The sequence below is a fragment of the Lycorma delicatula genome, chromosome 4, assembly GCF_047948215.1.
Source record: "Lycorma delicatula isolate Av1 chromosome 4, ASM4794821v1, whole genome shotgun sequence".
Classification (NCBI taxonomy): Eukaryota; Metazoa; Arthropoda; class Insecta; order Hemiptera; family Fulgoridae; genus Lycorma; species Lycorma delicatula.
This window is the reverse complement of record NC_134458.1, coordinates 14,969,235-14,988,975: the sequence shown is the minus strand read 5'-3', so window position 1 is coordinate 14,988,975 and position 19,741 is coordinate 14,969,235. Positions and strand designations below refer to the sequence as shown.

At 29.1% G+C, this 19,741-nt stretch overlaps 1 protein-coding gene and 1 long non-coding RNA gene across 2 annotated transcripts in view; both read right to left on the bottom strand.

The window, feature by feature from the left end:
* The window catches only part of LOC142323130 (very-long-chain 3-oxoacyl-CoA reductase-like), an 88,057-nt gene that overhangs the window by 26,638 nt on the left and 41,678 nt on the right, over window positions 1-19,741 (bottom strand). Inside the window, exons 2-3 of the mRNA XM_075362368.1 lie at window positions 15,423-15,469; window positions 4,302-4,377 (exon numbers count right to left, since the gene is read on the bottom strand). Coding sequence (XP_075218483.1) covers window positions 4,302-4,377; window positions 15,423-15,469 — 123 coding nt within the window. The remainder of the gene's footprint in view (window positions 1-4,301; window positions 4,378-15,422; window positions 15,470-19,741) is intronic.
* On the bottom strand, window positions 10,451-15,075 carry LOC142323131 (uncharacterized). Its single transcript, XR_012756029.1, has 3 exons — window positions 14,394-15,075; window positions 12,730-13,106; window positions 10,451-10,600 (listed from the first exon to the last, which is right to left on the bottom strand). It is a non-coding gene; the product is annotated as an uncharacterized LOC142323131 (long non-coding RNA).

Sequence of the window (19,741 nt, the reverse complement as noted above, 5' to 3'; positions counted from 1 at the left end):
CACTTGTTGTAATTTGGAACAAGAACATTAAGGATGTCCTAATTGCAAACAACCTGTCCATTTTGTACGTTCTAAATCAACGAGGACAGCGATGCGTATTTGTATGGATACCAGGGCATGCTGGTATTGCAGGTAATGAAAGCGCAGACGAAGCTGCCAGAAAGGCAACAGTCTGCGATAAGTCTGCATATGGATGCAATTCCTGTAAGGGTGGCAGATGTTAAAAACTGTCTTAGTAACATAATAAGATACAAGTGGAATACTGCTTGAAGGAGTTTAAATACAAAATTAAATTCAGTCAAAACTTCTCCGTATAAATGGAAAAGCGACGTGAAGTTGACTCACCGAGAACAAGTGGCTGTGACCAGACTTAGAATCGATCACACGCGAATAACAAATTATTTTTTAACCGGCGAAGAAAGACCAATGTGCGGTGTTTGTAATAAAACACAATTAAGCATCTAAAGGAAGAGTGTATCATATATGAGGACCTCAGAAAGAGGTTCCGGCTAAGAAATGATATTGCTGCTGATTTGGAAAATGGAAATGAAGAAAAAATAGTTGCTTATTTACACGCCAGTGGACTTTTTAAAAGTCTTAAAAATGAAAATTTAAAGCTGTGTTAAATAAACTCTAAGGGATAGTTTTTATATATATATAAGGGAGTCTCGAAGCGTGCAACGTATAGTGACGGGAGGTAGCCCTCATGTCTAGGCCGCCCGGGCCCGCCTGCATGCAAGAGCAGGGAGTCGGAGTGTGTCCAATAATGGCATGGGGGACCCTCAAGGATGGACTGAGGGCGCGAGGCTGTAGGTATGCGCAATGCCTGTCTGTAGGTAAATAGGTCAGGCCGGGAAGGGCAGGCTCCCCGCCGAGGGCTTTTTTGCCGTCCTGAACAGGTGGTCAGACTGCTCTTATGACGCTGGGAGGATCCCGATGGGTTATGTCCTACGGGACTGTTTATCGGGGGGAGTCAACTGCCGCAGCATCCTGGGAAGACTGATATGCTGTTTAATGGCGGTTCTGGTCGCCCCGAGGGTGCTTAAATAAATAAGTGAGACAGGTAGAAGGAGATAATGGTATTGTAAAGACTTATATTTTTTATTTATGTACTTCGTGTTATTTTCTCAAACTGTAAGATCGGGGCCCTTTACACCCCATAAGTGTTGTTTATTGTTGTGGATTAATGTTTTGTGTATTTTGTGCTTTTAAATAAAAATATAAGGGCCCTTTACACCCTTACATATGATGACCCTGATGGTGATAATAACCTCTTTTCAAGAATTGGGCATCAAGCAGTTGATGCACGTAAAATACAAAAAAAAAAATATAATAATTAGTGTTGTGCCCAAAGGCAGGTTTTTACAAGGCCGCACTCCATTCTGCTCGATTCTGTGCCATCTGTTTCATTTTATATTAATTATCTTCCCATTTTATATTGTATATCATTTTTATTCGTCTGCAACCTCTTGCTTTCCTCCCAATTACAAATCCTTCCAATGCCGTCACCAACAGGCAGTCAAGTCTCAGCCAGTGTCGCAATCAACTGCATTTTCTTCTTTTTATTATTTTAATAATCGCCCTCTCTTCTCCTATTCTATGAAGCACGTCCTCATTCCGAACTCTCTCCATCCAGCTGATCTTTTCCATCTCCTCCAAACCCACATTTCAAAGGCCTCCAATCTTCTCTCCTCTCCCTTCCTAATAGTCAATGTCTCTGCCTCATAAAGGGCCACACTCTACACAAAACATTTTGCAAGTCTTTTCATTAGTCGCAGATATAGTTTGCTATGTAGCACTCTCTTCATTTTGCTGAATGCTTTCTTTGTTCTATCAATTTGTACTTTAACTTCCTGATCACACTTCATATCTTCCTTAATGATACTTGCTCAACTTTATTTCCCCCAATCCTAATCGTTGCCCTTTTGGTTGATTTGCTAATTATCATGCTTTTTGTCTTCATTGTATTTATCTTCATCCCATACTCCTCGCAGGTTTGATTTATTCTTCTCAACATTTCATTCATCATATACTCACTCTTTGCCAATATTGCCATGTCATCAGCGAACCTAATACACTTTATCCTCCTTTCTCCAATATTTACACCCTTATTACCAGTTAGACTCTTTTCAATTATCGCTTCTAGGTAACAGTTGAACAGAGTCGGTGACATGCAACATCCGTGCCGTATCCCTCTCCCAAGTCTGCTTTTCTCCAATAACTCATTCCCAATCTTTATTTTTACCTTTTGTGACAAGTACAGATTTCTTATTAATCTCCTTTTCCTCCAAGCGACTCCTTTTTCCTTTAAGATTTTACGATTCTCAGCAATTTATCCCATTCCACCCTGTCAAATGCCTTCTCCAGATCTATGAAGATCATATATAAATCTCTTTGCTTTTCAATATATCTTTATCCGATCGCTCTTATTAACCCTATTTCATCCCTTGTTCCCTTCCCCCTTCTAAACCCAAACTGCTCTTCCCCAATTGATCTCTCTAGTCTTTCATAAAGTCTTCCATTCAACACTCTTAGAAGTATCTTAGCTGCATGCGATATAAGGCTAAAAGGTCCTATATTCCTCACATTTCAATGTATTACTCTTCTTTTTGATTGGGACCATAATAGTAGTCATGAAATCTTCTGACCAATCACCACTCTCATACGAGTATATAAAATTACACAGGCTTGATATCCCTAATTCCCGTTTCCCCTAAACCTTTCCATAGCTCAGCCAGTACTTCATCGATACCACATGCTTACCTGTTCTTCATTTCCTTTAAGGCTTTTTCTATCTCTCCCTCCATAATGTAACAACCTTTCTCCTCCTCACACACTTCCGATTCATCTTCAATTCCTAGGATTTCTGATCTCTTATCTAGTTCTTCAAGTCTTTCCACATATAGTTTCCACCTAGAACCTCATTCTTCCCATCAACCACCTCCCCATCTCCTGTCGCTATTTCCATTCTAGTTTTACCTTTTCCCTTTTTAAATATCAGTTCCATAACTACTCTGTACATCTCTTCAAACTTCCCTACCCTCTCCAATTTCTGAATATTTTCAAACCTCTCCATCAACCATGTTTGCCGCACCCTTTTCATCTCTCTTAGGAAAGGAGGAAAATAGGAAGTGAGAAAATAGGAGTTAGGAAGTGAATGAAAATAAATGTAGGCATTTATTTCTAAAAATGAAAAAAATAACAATTCCTACTTCTATTAAATAAGTCAGCTGAACTATTTTTACATAAGATTTTCAGTTTATTAGATTATTTCAGTTAGTATAAGAAAGGAGCTATTATGTTCCATTACTTTTTAATAGATTGCCAATCCATTTAAAACATCCTATCAATTTATTTAAAATTATATTGAATGATTTTTTTGACAAAACTAATAAATATTACTTTATTGATGAATTTTTAAATATCATTCTACAAAAAACAGACTTTAATTTTCTGCTCATTAAAACACTACACTCAATGTTCTGTAATTTCAATCGGTACTGTAATTTCAGTTAATATCTTTTAGTCTTTTGTTTCATTTATTATCTTCACTATTGTTTTTCACACATTATTAATTACACAGGTTTTATTAACCGTTCTCTTCTTTTTTTATTATTTATTTTTTATTCTGTAACACTTCTTCAATCAAAGTTTTACAACAGTTTTCCATAATTCTTCAAGAAAAATTTTGAGCTTTTCTTCTGTTATTAAAAATTTAGAATTGATCGATTTAGATGTTTATTAAATCTAACTTAAAAGTAGATATAATCTATGTTCATTTTGACATACATAATAAAAAGAAGATTGAAGTATTTCACACATACTTTCAATCTAAGATTACTGAAGTCCACCTCAAAATTTTAATATTATAAGGTTTCTGTTAAAATTTTATTCATAAAAATATGTATGAAAGTTATAGTTCATTGCAACTTCAGTAAAGTTATCTTGAAAAGCAAATGCCTTCCATATCCATTTCAATGTGGTTTAGCAGGATGGAACTGAAACATTTAAAACTTCCTACATCTTAGACTGACCTCCAAGGACAAAGGCTGAAGGTTTTGTGGTTACAGGCAAGATGTAACAACAAAACACAAAGTGTATATATAATAGAATTTAACTTTAAAAGGTTTTGCTGATTTCATTATAGATACTGAAAATTATCCTATTTATTTATTATATAGCCTTTTTCTGTCATGTATGCTACATTGCTGTAATGTATTACACCAATGTAGCAAAATTCATACTGTAATGGTTACAGCATGAATCATATGAGAATTTATAAAGAAAAACATAAAGCTTACCTATTTCTGCTGCTAAAGCATCCAGTTTACTTTTTGTACGGCTGATAAGTACAACATCTATACCTAATCTTGCCAACTGTAACAAATAAATTACACATATTGATTTTATTTGGTAATCGTTCGCTTAAATTAAGATTCAGTTTCTAATATTCATCTTTATTTGTTGTTCTGCATTTATAGGATAATGTAATAAGTATTTTCAGAGTTACAAATTAACATTTAAACACATTGGTATTAAGATATTTAAAAAAAAATTATATTCATATATACCTATACAAATTATTTTTTTTAAAAAGCAATTCTTTTAATAATATGATTAAAGTAAAATCAGTGAAATGGCTAACTCATGATTTTGCTTTGCTTAAGGTTTTATTTTTATTTTAAAAGTTTAAAATGTTTAATTATTTAATTTTTATCTTTGTTTTAATTACATGTTTACATTTTAATTTGTACTTGGTTAATTTTAATTAATTGATCTTTGTAATTTTAAACAATTTTTATATTTTATGTTTTTATCTCTTGCTGGGATTATAATTTAAAATGTTTAATTTAAATAAAAGGTTTTAAATTTTTGTATGATTTTAAAGTATAAGTTAAATCTAATTTAAAAATTAAAAAAAAAAAAAAATTAATTAGTTTTTAAAAACATTTTTAACATTAACTTATAAGTGAGTGGGTGGTATATTTTCATGGATTGCAAGTTCCTGATGGTCTTGTAATATGTATAAATGTCCATAATAAGGTCCATATATAAAATGTATGCAGCTGATGGTGTGAATCAAATTCACAAAAGCGCCTGATGTAATGAAATAAGGTAAGTCATCCTATTTCAATTGTTCTGTACTTAGGGTTGATCTATTAAACAAATTAAATTAACATATACAAATATATATATATATATATATATATATATTAACTGCACATACAACAAATTGTATAAAAATAGAGATTTGATGATAAAAATGTACTTCACTTTTATCAGTGTGGAATTTTTACTGAAATATTTTGGCTGAGAATTTAATGTTAGAGTTTACTGAAAATATTCACTCCAACAATCATGTGCTATTACTAATTTTGCTGAGTCTATAAGGTAAATGAGTGTAATCCTTGAATCTATTATGAATATTGTAAAGCACATCACCTTTAAAAATGGAATTATTATATTTTTTCTTCATTATGTGAACAGTTACTTTAAAAATATATAAGATCATTATAATTAAAAATTTAATTCAGTAAGAATTGAATTACAATGAGTACTGAGTAAGGTGGGTAACTGGAAGGTGATTCTAACAGTCTTGTTTTGAAAGATTAAATGTACAATTAGCATATATGATTTCAAAAGACACTGTTGTCACAGCATAATAGCCATATCAGTATTACTATGTTATACATTTAGGATTATATTGTTCAATGGCCTAATTAAATCCAGAGACAAGAAACAAATTTTTTTTATGTTTATGAACAACAAAAATTAGGTAAGCAACTTGTGTTAGTTTTAAGTTAGGTACATCTCTCATATGTAGCTGTGAATATTTAGCTATTAATTAACTAAAGAGGTCATGTTTTAATTATCCAATGTTTCTCAACCTGTGAAGCACACCTGTGGTGTGATATCACTAAATGGGAGGCACGAACATATAGAAAAAAAAAATTCTTAATTTACTGAGAGAAAAGCAAAAGAAAATACATCCTGACACATTTACACCGATATAATACACTTATAAATAGGATTGTTTCAGTACTGCTCAATGTATTTAATAATTAATTTATCAATACTAAATTAAAAACATGTTTAATAATTATTAGTGACTCCCTTGGGCCTGTCTTGCAGAGCAAAGTTTTTCAGAAGGTTTAATATTAGAAATAGACACTCTGAGTTATTCTTCTATATTTAGCTGAAATCTATATTTTGTCTTCAAAGCAGCCACTGCAGAAAATCTGGTTTTGCAAAGGTAGGATGTTGAAAACGGTAATATTATATGAAATGCTCTTGTTTTCAGTGCAGAAAACCTATCATCCACCCCTGCCCAAAATTTAGGTGTGATTTATTACTAAATTTGATTTGATTTGAATTTGATTTGTCCACTTGCCGTGAAGTCTATGAAAATTTCTTCTTCGGCAGTCGAGAGCCCTTCAGGAGTATTTTGAAGTAGATTCCTAACCTACTCGTAACTTGCTACCAAGTTGTCATCAGCAAGAAAATACTTTTTTAAATTTTTTGCCAGCAAGGCTAAATGATTTTCAATGGTTACTTAAACAACTTTCACATGTTGTTCTTCAGTCTTATAAGTTTTAACACATTCATCCTCATTCGCAAACATTTCTAGATTTTTTGCTTTAAATTTCTGCTCCACAATTTCAATTTTCTACAAAAATCATTAACTTTATCACTTGTATCCAACATATGTGTTTTTGATCCCTGGAGTTGAAGATTCAAGGTATTTAATTTCTGTCTAGCAAATAGCTTAATTCCATCACAAATAGACCATTTCAAAACTTCTCAGATCCTCGTTGGTTTTCCTCTTCTAGAAAAATGATGATTTCATCTTTTTAATTTATAAACACGTTGCAAAAATTTGCCACGTGATAACCATCTTGCCTCGCATTAAAATAATAACTTTGAATGTACTGCACCCATGTCTACAAAATGCAGAAAAGATTCTTGATTTTAGAGGTCTAATTTTTATATAATTTACTATGGTTACAACTGTTATCGCAGCATTCAGATCAGGACTCACTTCTTTGGAAGACAAGCTTCTCTGAGGATCATGCAATGTATCCAGACAAACTGTGAAGATTTTTGTTTTACAATTGTTTGTTACTTTGGAGTCTTCTAGACATTGATCAAGCACCATCAGTGCATACTCCAACGTAAATTTTCCACTCTATGTTTGGCTTATTTATAAAATCATTTAAGGTAGCAAATAATGCAAGTGCTGTTGCTTTAAATTCTGTTGATTTGCGGAAAAGTAGTTCTTCTACTGCTGACATACTGTCACAAAATCGAGCATAGGCAGTGAATGAGCATCTTTATTGTTATGTGTTGCCTCATCAAACTGAATCGAAAACAATTTGTCACGAAACTTCCTGAAAAGCTGATGCTGTACATCTTCAGCTATATCACCGATTTGACAGGCAACAGTATCATTTGATAGAGGTATGGAATGCAATTGTTTGGCAAAATTATCTCCAAACATAGTTTCTGCAATCTGAATTGCATCTATCAAAGTAAGCTCTTCACCAATGGTGTGAGGCTTTTTACATCTGGCTACTTTATATAAAACTTTGTACGAGGCAAGTAAAACTTTTTCATTCACATACAAAGTTTTATTTTAAAAATGATGTTTGCTTTTCATATGATTTTAATTTTAATTCCAAGAATTCTTGGGGTTTGTTAACATACTCACTATGAAGTGCTTCTTAATGTTGTTAGGTTTCATACTGTCAGTTTTGAGCCAAATTTTTTCATCCAAAATTTTTCAGCAAATGACACATAGGGGCCTTTCTTCTTCATTTACTTCAGTACTGATAAACCCAAAATTTAAGTATTCTTGAGAATATTTTCTTGATTTTATTTTCAGAACCACGCTCATCTGTGCATTTGTTGATGCTTCACTATCGTTTAATTCTTGCTTATGCTCACTTAAAAGTTTATCCATGAATATGTATAAATTTACTGTCGTCAATATTTAATACTGAGAATTGTAACTAACACGCAAATTGCAACATACACATTCATGATAGATTCGATAATGATAGAAGGATCAGCTTGACTGAGACTGGCTGGAATCGAACAAGGTGCAGCATTTATACACGTTTGCACAGACGTTCCAGAATGTTCGAGACAGATCGCAACTTCTTATGAAGCCGTGAGAATGTCTCATATGGTGGACATAAGACAGAGGGCAATAGAGAAGCATCGATTCTTGTTTTGTCAATGCAGCAGATTGGTGTTGCCAAATATCAATAAATTTATTTATTCTTGGTAATTTGTAAGGTTTGTAATTGAGGTCATAGTGTAGCTTTAGCGTCAAAATACATTATTATTGTATGAGAGGGGGCACGATAAAAATTATGATTGAAAATTGGGTTGCAAATACTGAAAGGTTGAGAAACAGTGATTTAACCCATAACATTTTGTCTATTTTGTGTTCATGATGCATCTACAGTTTAATGAATATTTTAATTTTTATGAAATTTTGTTGTAAGTTTTCAAGACTAATGTATATGTCCTTTATAAAATTTTCACTTTAAAAATGGCAGTTGCTATCTTTCTTGGACAGGCGTAGGAAAATTGCAGTGGAAGGGAAATTTTCATTGCCAAGCCATGACATATGATTGCACTATTTAACACGTAATCTTACATTTTTATAAACTTATTTTTTATTATTTACCTCACTGACATCTAATTTATAAAAAAAATTTGAGAAATAAAAAAAAGACCACATTGGGCTGTAATGCTAATATCTTCTCAATAGTCATTAGTTAGTGATATCATTGACCCTCAAAACAATACTATATATTTTTAATGCAGTATTATTATTTTTGACCCTAGTTATACATTCCATGATCGGTAACATTTGACAATTCTGTTTTGTACTCTATTAATTCAATTTTATTTTAGAATTCAGATTTGTTGAATTCAATATAAAATGAGTGAGGTCTATTTTTGCACAAAAAAATAGCGGAATAAAAGTTACAAAAACTTTTATTCCAATAAATTAGAATCAGCATCAAAGTAACATAAAAAACTGTTATAAAAAGGCAAAAGTAGTTTTTAATTTAAAAGTTATACTTCCTGGAAGAATTTTTCTCTCCAGTAATAAATAGTTTAGCTAAATGAATGTTTAAGATTTAATTTAAATTTGATTATATTCAATACTTCATTACACAAGAACGGTATTAAAAAAGTATTATACATAAATTTTAGTTAGTTTTTAATAGCTTTTTGTCTGATTGGGTTATCAGTTTAGTCATAAAGAGAGTATTACAGGAGTTGGAAAGAGCTTTATGGATAAAGTTCTGGTGTAAGCGTACGTAATAGCATTGTAAAAAAATAAATTTTGTCATAAATATTTCTAGTATGAATTTAATAGTAATGTTAGAGATAAAAAAATAAGCAAATAAACACTTTATTATATTTAAAAAAAAAAAATTGAAATGGTAAAATTAGTTACAAATTATAATTTATGAAATCTATGATATTCTTCCTATCATTTTTTATTATTTTATTTTCGTTTTACATTTTTTATTTCTTTAGTACTTTTTAAATCACTTACTTCATTCAGTATATAATGAATAGTTGATTTTAAGCAGGCCAATTTTTAATACTGCTAAAAGGATTGTTTATTTATTAATAAAGCTTGTAAACTCAATTGAACAGATCATTTTTAAACAGATCAATCATATAACAAAGATGAGGAAGAAGAAGTAATAAATAATAGATCTTAAATATAATAAATAAAATAGAATATTGATATATTTTTACTAAAAAAAATGTTGATCAATATAGACTTTTTATCCGTTTATTGATTTCACAGATTTTAAAAATGTTAAGAAATTTTAAAAATCATGCAGCTGTATTTACATTAAAAGCTGTAATCGCATTATTTATAGTAGATTACAATTAAGAAAAGCATCTCTTAATTTTTCTTCTCTTTCATTTTTCTAAACCATAAATTTTATAAGTAGGTGATTCCTTCTTGCTTTGCTGAAATACCACTTATTATATCTATTAATAATGGAAGAATGGTATAAAATAATAATAATATAATATTCTTTACTGAATTATTTAACAAATATTTATTGTTGAACTGAATGTCAAATCGAATTCAAAAATCAAAATTTAAATTTACCAATAATACTTCTAGTACTTTGTCTACATTTTTATTTACTAGAACTATTATATCGAAAAGAAACTGAAATACTAAAAAAAAAAAAAAATAAAATTTTCTGTTAATTATTATTGTTCTTTTTCATTTTAATGATGTTTTGATTATTTCATTTTTAATATTGTTAATAAGACTATATTATCAGATTATTAGTTTAAAAATAATCGGATTAGTAATGAAAGTGTAAAGAAAGAGCTTATATATGAAAATATATGAATCAGAGTGGTACCATAATGTATAGTTAGCACTTGCCTTCCTATGTGAGAGTTATAGGTTATAGGTCTTTCTAGATGGTTGTAGGTCAGGCTGTACCAGTGATAATTTAACACTATTTACGTTTTAATAATGTCTCAAGGCACCATTCTCTTCTCAGTTCTAATTAACTGCACAGGTCTGGCCCGATGATCCCTAGATGTAAAAAGCTACTGATATATCATTATACTAACTAGGAATACAGCTGGCTTTAGAAATAAGCTCATAAAAAAATACAATAGATCTAGAGAGACTTCTGGAATATCATATGATTTATGTATTATGCCTTTAGACTGTGTGCGCGTGTGTGCATGTGCATGAATATATATATATATATATATATATATATATATGTGTGTGTGTGTGTGTGCACATGATTTATCATTATAAGACCAACAAAATTATTGTATTAACTTTTATATGTAGGTAACTGAGATAAGAAAATTTTATAAAAATATAGTAATTAATAAAAAAAATACAATGTGTATTCTTCAGTTCTTATAACTCTTCAGTATATTTTTATGCAATAAAATATTGAAGAATTAGTTTTAATCAAGTAATGAAAATTAAGTCTATAATCTGCAGTTACTCTATTATACTTCATAGGGCCATTGCTGTTTTAAAGAAAAGTATTTCATAATATGGTTTCAGTTAAAAAATGTAATTAGAAATCACCTCACTGCCCCCCATTTTTTGAGTTAGCCATCTAATTATTATTAAGAGAGTTCATTACTTAACAATAATTCAAAGCTTGAATACTGGTAGGATTATGGTATGATCTTATTTTACTTAGTTTTCAGTAAAATGTCCAAAAATTTCTCTATTTAATTTACTGATATTGTTGAGTATGTATCATTGATTACATTGATGCAAATTAAATGTAGATAGATTAAAAAAATATATGAAAAATTTAATGAGAAAAAAGGAATTCTTACAAAGCAAAATAAATGTAAGGAAAATGATTAAAATAATAATTTATTGAAAAAAATGTTATATCTTATTAAAATGAACAAAACACATGATTCCATTAGAAAATTAAAGAAAAAATTGCTAAAAATAGTTTTGTTGTTCAGACAGAGGTTAATGGTATCAGTTTTATACAGTGCTCCTTCCGATCTTAAGTTCAACTTCCAGACAAAAGTGTACAATAGAATATTTCATACATGTATGATACTGATTACCAGGACTATTATTAAAAATAAAATTCAGGCTAAATAGTTTAAAATAACAAGAATTTATAGATAAATATAGTGGTAGTTTGTGTGTGGTTAATGTTTTTTGAAGGGTATCATTTTAGCTAAGAAATATTATCACACATTATAACAATTGATTTAATATAGGCATCTTATACTGATAAATATGGAGAGGACCATTTCTGTATTAATGACAACTTACAGGAAAAAAATACATTTTTATTTTATAATTTTAAAATACATTTACTTGGTAGCTAATCTTATTAAATAAATGTTAATTTTAACATTTAAATTTATAAATATTAAAATATTCAGTAGCCTTTTAATTTTCTTGTGTTAATGAGATTAAAGCTTTATGATAAATAATTACATGTTTTTTCTTTACATTTTATCTATTGCTTGTTATTCTATCTCTTTATAAAGTTTTATTATTTTAATTATAACTTCAGTGTCAAAAATAAATGTCCTTCACAGTAAATTACGAAATAAAATACAAATTTCTGGATAAGTGCCAATACAAAAATTATTTGATTTTTATTACTGTTGTGAGCAAACATTTCTAATTTGTTGTAATAATATGAAATTGGTTTACTTATACAGTATGGTTTTAAAAATGAACTGATTTTCATGGCATGCATTGTTATAATGCAGACTATTTTTATAGTTCTTCTGAGCTATCAGTCAGTACTGTGAAAATTTACTTGTAGTTTACAGATAATACATCTATCATAATTTCTTTTTACTGAATATATGAGTATTATTTTCTGTTTAATATATTTTGTATTTATTGCACGTAATAAAATAAATATATTGTAAGTTTAGTAAATATATTTCCTAAATATACTTGTATAATTTTTCTTTTTTCTGTTTTTAAATGAGATGAACAAAACGAAAAAAGATTTTGGTTGTGTTTATATATATGTGTGTGTGTGTGTTGGGATGAAGTTCACTGTTTATTGCCCTGAAAAAATTAATGAAGGAACATGTATGTAAAACAAATCTTTTTACAGAAAAATATGTTCACCTGTAATGGCACTGTTGTTAAAAGTATCTTGACAATATGCTGAGTTGTAAATATAAATTATTATTTACCTTAATTTTTTTATTTTGTTTGCCTAAGTTTTGCATTAATTTCTAGTGTTATTACCATGATCTTTATATTTCTTCCTCAACATTTTCAATTTTTTTTTTATTAATTTGACTGATTTGATATTCTTTTCCATTTCTTCATATTCTACTCTAATCTTTTAATTTTAACATAATTACATTCTCTTTTTTATGATGATATCTATTAAATTCCACATATGGATTACGATGAATGTTATCTTTTTCTCTTTCATATCAACAGACCAAGTACTGAGATTGTATCTGTTTCTTTCAAATTTCACAACCCATTATTTCTTCTTTTACTAAATATATTACTTCCTGTTCTGCTAGCAGGAAAACGTATAATGAATGTATGGTCTTTGCTAAAACAAAATATTTATTTATTTAAAAAATATAATAATATTCACTAGCACAAAACCGGACAAAGAAGTAGTTTTGCATTACTCAACATAATATTTTGCCTAAAGCAAAGGGCCTTATCACACCTGGAAAGATTCTTTATCCTTCCTTCATCTTACAATTATTAGTCAGATGACTGCCTACAGCTATTGCAAGCGATTCCCTCCTTGAAGGGAGTACATTGGACCCTCTACAAAACTATGACGCCATCAGGCGGATTACTGCTAGTCTGAAAGGCACTAACTCAGAAACGCCTTTAGTGGATGGACTGAAAGGGAACCATGTTGGGAGAAGGTTATAAATATCTTTATAATCTCTCAAGGAATAACCAATGTAAAATATTCTACAAACATCATCTACAAAGAATAGGATTACAATCCCAAATTCCGTCCATCTTATTAAAAAAAAAAGAAGCAAATACATAATCGTCACTAAAAATTAAATACTCGCCAAGCAATTAGAAATATTCAGCAGCAAGGGACTGATGCTCAGGCCTGCAATGATATGGGAGTAAAATATCCCACAACATCCATATGTTCCATAGATCTGTGCTTCTACTACCATTTTGAATAAATTGCCAAACCATCAAAAGTAATTTTGCTCAAGTTAAATTAAAAGACTTTATTTAATAAAAACTAATCTTTTTAATGAATTTTTAAACAATACTAATTAAATAAAATCAGAGCCGTGTGAATGGATTCATCAAGGTAAACACGAATGATCAAGGTAAACTGGAAAACAAGAAAACGCTCAAGACTACAAAAAAAAATTATTGAAATTATATTAAACGGCCATTTTAATTGGGCATCTAGTTTTAGATTTAAATGGTTTTTTTGCAAGTCTTTTAGTACTTCCTTGTTTTCTTATTTATTTTAATAATATAATTAGATAGTTGAATTTTCTATCTACTTTTTTGTATTATACAAATATTCAAATATTTGTCAAGTAATGCTCTCATATTGTTATTTTATTCTGTTCCGATATAATCTATATATAAATATCTTATATTTTTATCCTAATGTTTCATATTTTTACATATTAGTGGGAGTTTAAACAATTTTCATTTTCATTCATTAATTTTGAACTTTGTAACGCTGCTCTGATCAAAGTTTTTTTACAGTTACACATGATTCTTCCAGGAAAATACTGGAGCAATTCCCTTTAGAAAAAGGAACTATATAAAAAATCCTGATAAGAACTATGTAATTCATAATAATATTTAGAGCTGAATGAAATGGTTATTTATTTACCTGGTATACTCTGCATCCTCAATTATCTGTTTCTTTTTTATGAATATTCTTTTTCTTTTGCACTTTTGTCCTTCTGCAAATTAATCGTATTAAAGCCTGGAGTTGATTCAACTCAAATCCTTTTTTCTTCAAGATTCTACCATAATCTTTACTTTACCTCAATTCCTTTTAAAACTTTTTTATTTTATAATTCATCAACCCATCAAATTTGAAATATTCTGATGTAAAACCGTACTGCAAAATCCTCAGAAGTTTTTTTATTGTGGCTTTTCTATTGATGATATTTTGTTTACAGTTGAATGTTACACTACAAAAGTAATATTTTAGGGATTGATTCATGACTATTAAATCTATGTTGGATGGTAGATTTAGTTTCTGCATGAAAGCTTTTTGAGCTTACGTAATTTACTTTCGATATTTTCCTAGGTTCATAAATAAGAAACTTTTTTAAATCTTCCTTATAAATATTGAATCCATACTGTTTATTACTTTTTCTGATTCTTAGTCTCAGCTGAAAACAGTGGTCGATAACAAATTTTAAGGTTTTAGTTTTAGACTTTCATTTTAAAGATAGAATAAATTTTTCTTTTTCCTTTTTTTTTATTCTTTCTTACAATCGTAAAAAAATATTAAAAAAAAAAGATTTTTTTATTTTATTTTTAGCAGTAAAAAGAAAAGAAAGATTTTTTTTATTGCTAGCTAAAATTGGTTTGCGTTTGTTATTAATTTTTTTGGCACTAGAATTTATACTGAATTTTATAGCACTGGTGGCAAAAATAAATCCATATTTTGAGAGCATCAACTTTATGATCCGTAATCAACTGCAGATATATCATTAACATCTCTCAAGTATAATTTTCAATGAGTAAGGCATTCAGTATAATATTTGGTAATCGATAAAGTTTTCTGTTATCTATCAGCAATTACCTATTGTACGATCTATTAAGAAAAGGATAAATCTTAAATTAATAACTCGATTTATTATAATTTAATTTTTCTTATAGTTAAAATTATATAATTTTTATTCACCTCCTCTGCAAATGCCTTTCCCAGCCCATCTGTACATCCAGTTATAACTGTGAACAAAACAAAATGTAAAATTTATTTTTTGTCTTTTATGTAATATTTATTTAATATTATGAAAGTTTTAGTTCGAGAGCTGTACAGTATGTTGAACCAAATTATTTTGAGTATTATACTCAGATTAAATGTGTTGAGTATTGAGGAAAAATACTAATATTGAAAAATGATAATTGAAAATTACCTATCTACCTATCTACCTGTCTATTTTCATAGACAGGTAATTGAAAATTACCTGTCTATGAAAGGAATAATTCAGTGTTCTGTATGTATTTTTGTGTACTTTTTCTTCACATGCGATAAGCTTTCTGTTTTCAGTTTTATAAAAGTGGTCTTAAGATGTATGTGTAATATTTTGTAGTTTCTGCATCAGAAGAGTTATTATTAGAAGAGTGTGGTATAGAAGTCTAAGCTGAAAACTAATGCTGAAATAATATTTGACGGCCAGTTGTGAACTTTACAAACCACTAACTAAGTTTTGCTGCAACTGTGATATTTACTATTGATGAAAACAATAAACATCAGAATGAGTGAAGTAATGTAACGCCATATTTCTCTTATTCCTTTAGTGTATGTCATTTTTTATATCGTTCATTATTCATTACCTCTAGAATAAAATTTACACTGCTGTTTGAAAGTAAAGCCTTCCAAAACTATAAAGTTTAAAGTTTATGTGTTATATCATTTGCTGGTCGTTGAAAATTATTTCTGCTTTAATTTTGTTTAATTGAAATAAAAAAGAACTGAATCGCAAACCTGCATAAACTTAATTATGTAGATCTCTATACAGTGCAACAAAGGTCTTTATTAAGATGAGAACAGGAGTGATGTTTTGCAGCTGAAGTGAGGTCCAAAGAGGCTCTCAACTTTTGAGACCTTTTACAAATATTAACTGAACTCCAACAAAAGTTCTTTCAAAGCAAGTTTAAAAATAAATTTTTATAAAACCGACTTACTGATCGATAGTGATCAAAAGAAAATTGTATTACAAGGTTGTTTAAAATCATCAGATGATGCAGTTTGTTTGGGTCGACTGATAAGCTTTTAGGTCAATATTGTTTATATAAAGACATTAAAAGAATATTATTGATCAATTGAAAAAATACTGGTCTCTAAAAAAATTTGTAAACCCAAGAATTGCTGGTAATTAGAGAAAGGAATTAGGAATATGTGCGTTCCCATGATTGGCATACAGGGCTAAATAAAATCTGGGCGCTCACTAGGAAAACACCATAAATATTACAAATGACTCGGAGAGCACCAGTTACCCATCAAGGACAAGGAAATGGGGATTAAGAATGTTATAATGCTTGTATGCTCTCTTAAATGGAATTGGGTCAGTAGAGTATCACAAGAATGAAAATGGGTTTGTCTTAGGTGCCCTTGCTACAACAAAAGACGAGTTGGACACTGATGAACAATGATACTGTTGCAGGTCCTTATTGATGGAAAGAAACACAAAATAGAAGCCATTATACAATGAAAGAGTCTTAAAAAATTATACAGATTTTTGAAATTACATATAATTTAATGTGAATATTGTCATAGTTATATATATACATTTACAACTTATATTTAATCAAACGTTTATATTTAATAACATAAGATTACCGATCGATTTCCTATCTGAAATGTATTTGACCTTTCCCGCTGTGGATAATTGTATTCTTTCTGTTTTTAGTATCGGTTGGATGGAACTGCTACAATCAAGGAATTTGTTTTAAACCTGTTTTCTGTTTAATGAAAAAAACATACAAGTTTTTAAATTTCAGGTCTTCCTTGAATTATAAAAAAATAAATAATTTTTTTATTATCTGCTGATGCAAGGCTGTCTTATATAGGCTTTTATAGCAAAACATGCTTTTCATTTAAAGATACTGTTTATAAATCAAAAAAAGATAACCGTAATAATAAAACAGTAACTTATAACTATAGCTTACTGTTATTAGTTAGTGGATGAAAATGACTATTTTCAAGTGTTTTGATTTAATGGATCGTGTAATTTTTTAATAAATTTACATTACGTAACTATTAGAAAAATATGTCAGAAAAATAGCGTAAACAGAAATCAAATCGATGACATCACACCTTTACTTATATATTTTTACATCTTGTTTCTGTGATTTGACAATTTATTTCTTTAAGATATTATTTATTATTAGGTATTAATTATAGTACTCGTTAGTTTTGCAAAAAGAACATCGGAACGAATTGAAAATAAAACGCGTAAAATGGTACTGCAATCCACGGACTGTATGCATGCACGCTCATTAATACAATAAAAACAGGACATCGAGGCATTTATTAGTGAAGTAATCTTGTTTGATTTATTTGCCTAAGATTGATTTTAAAAAAAATTCAGTATGAAAATTTAAAATTAGATTGTATGAAAGATTCTTGAAATTTTGAACGAGAACTATACCGTTCTACGTTAAACTATTTTTATTATGTTCTTTCTTGTAAATATTTTACATCCTCCTACCGAGAAGGGGACATAATAAGTTATTTCACGACAGAAACGGATAAACTAATTTGTCGTTACACAATAGTTGTTCCGATCTTTGTAATGGCTGTGACGCAAGTAAAACACCTGACATACAGGAGACAGGAGTTACAGTTTTGCTTTCCTTGAGCGTAATGATTTTCATTATACCACCGATTCCTGCGATGAAGGTGTTACTTGTCGGGCTGTATAAAATTGCTATATTATCCTTTAACGGTTTTATGTATTATATTCACATAGTTGCAACACTCTGTTCTTACAGTCTCATATTAGTATTAATATATGGACAATAACCGCTTCTCTTTTATGTTCAATAACTTTACTTTGTAATTCTGTTCTAATGAAGGTCTACCGACCCTTGATCTTTTAAGGTAAACCGCTGGAGCAGTTCCTTTTGTTGTCTACGGTATAGTACGGCTGATATGATTTATAGTATAATGTATAGTTGTGTTCTGATCTGAATAAAATATTTATTTACTTATTTGAATCTGGAGTTCTATTTAAACTTGCAAAATTGTGTGAGGAACTCTTGGATTTGGGATTTAAAAAAAAAAGCACGCGTGACTGGTTAATTTTGAATTATGAAGAATCATGGTCATGTATGTATTTAAATGTTAAATTTATATATATATATATATATATATATATATATATATATATATATATATATATATTTTTTAATTCAAGAAATACAAGATTCTTTTTTGTTACTTGTATAAGTTTATTAATGTTTATGTATATGTTTATTTTTTTGTTGTTATTAAACTGTATATAAATTATAACTAACCTTTGGTCTACCTACATTTGAAATAAAAAGTAACACGAGGCCATGTAACTTGAAATAATATGTTATCTTATTTACAAACTTGAAGTCCCGTTTATCTCAATAAACATCCCAAATCGAACGAAAACATTTTTCCATGATAGATATTACACGATTTTGAAGTTGAATTTCCCCCCAAAAAAGATTGTACAGTTATGATAAAATTTGAATGTATTTAATATTATGTATAATATTTTATTTGTGTACTAGTAGTCACAATTAATTTCAATAAATGAAAGAAATTTCTTAGTTTATCAACTAAAAAAAAAAACAAAAAAAAAAAACAAAAAAAAAACACTCAATATGACTGCGATAAAATTTATTATTTTTTTTGTGATAAAATTATTTTTTCATCTACCACTTTCTTTTTCTTTAATTACCTTAAAGTGTTAAAAGTAAAAAAAAGCGGCAAAAGCGTGACTTTCCCGGCTACGACGTTCAAGTTATGATTACCAAAATAAGATTTAACCATCAAACTTCCGAAATTTCGAATAAAAAGAGTTTTGATTTTTGGGGCTTCCTTAGTCTGAGGAAAAGATTTAGGAAAAATTTATTAATAAAGAAGCGATCCGTAAAAAAAATTTAAAAGAAAATCGTTCAAAAATATATAAAAAATAAAATATAACTTTTATGAAAGGAATGAAAAAGAAAAACATATCACTTCTGATTTTAGGTGTCAAAGGTACTTTAATTTTAATAATCTTAAGCGATGAAGAAAAATTCATTTTTTCTAATAATACAATTTAAAGAGAGCCTAAAAGCAAAAAACAAAATATGTATTTTTTAGTGGTGGAGAATAAAGTTTAAGAAATATTTCTCTGAATCTGAAAATATTCATATACAGGTTAAGCTTAACAGATTCGCTTACGTAAAGTTTTCTCTAAATCTAACATCCCCTTCAGTAGCGGCTAAAATAAGAAAATGAAAATTTAAAAAAAGAAA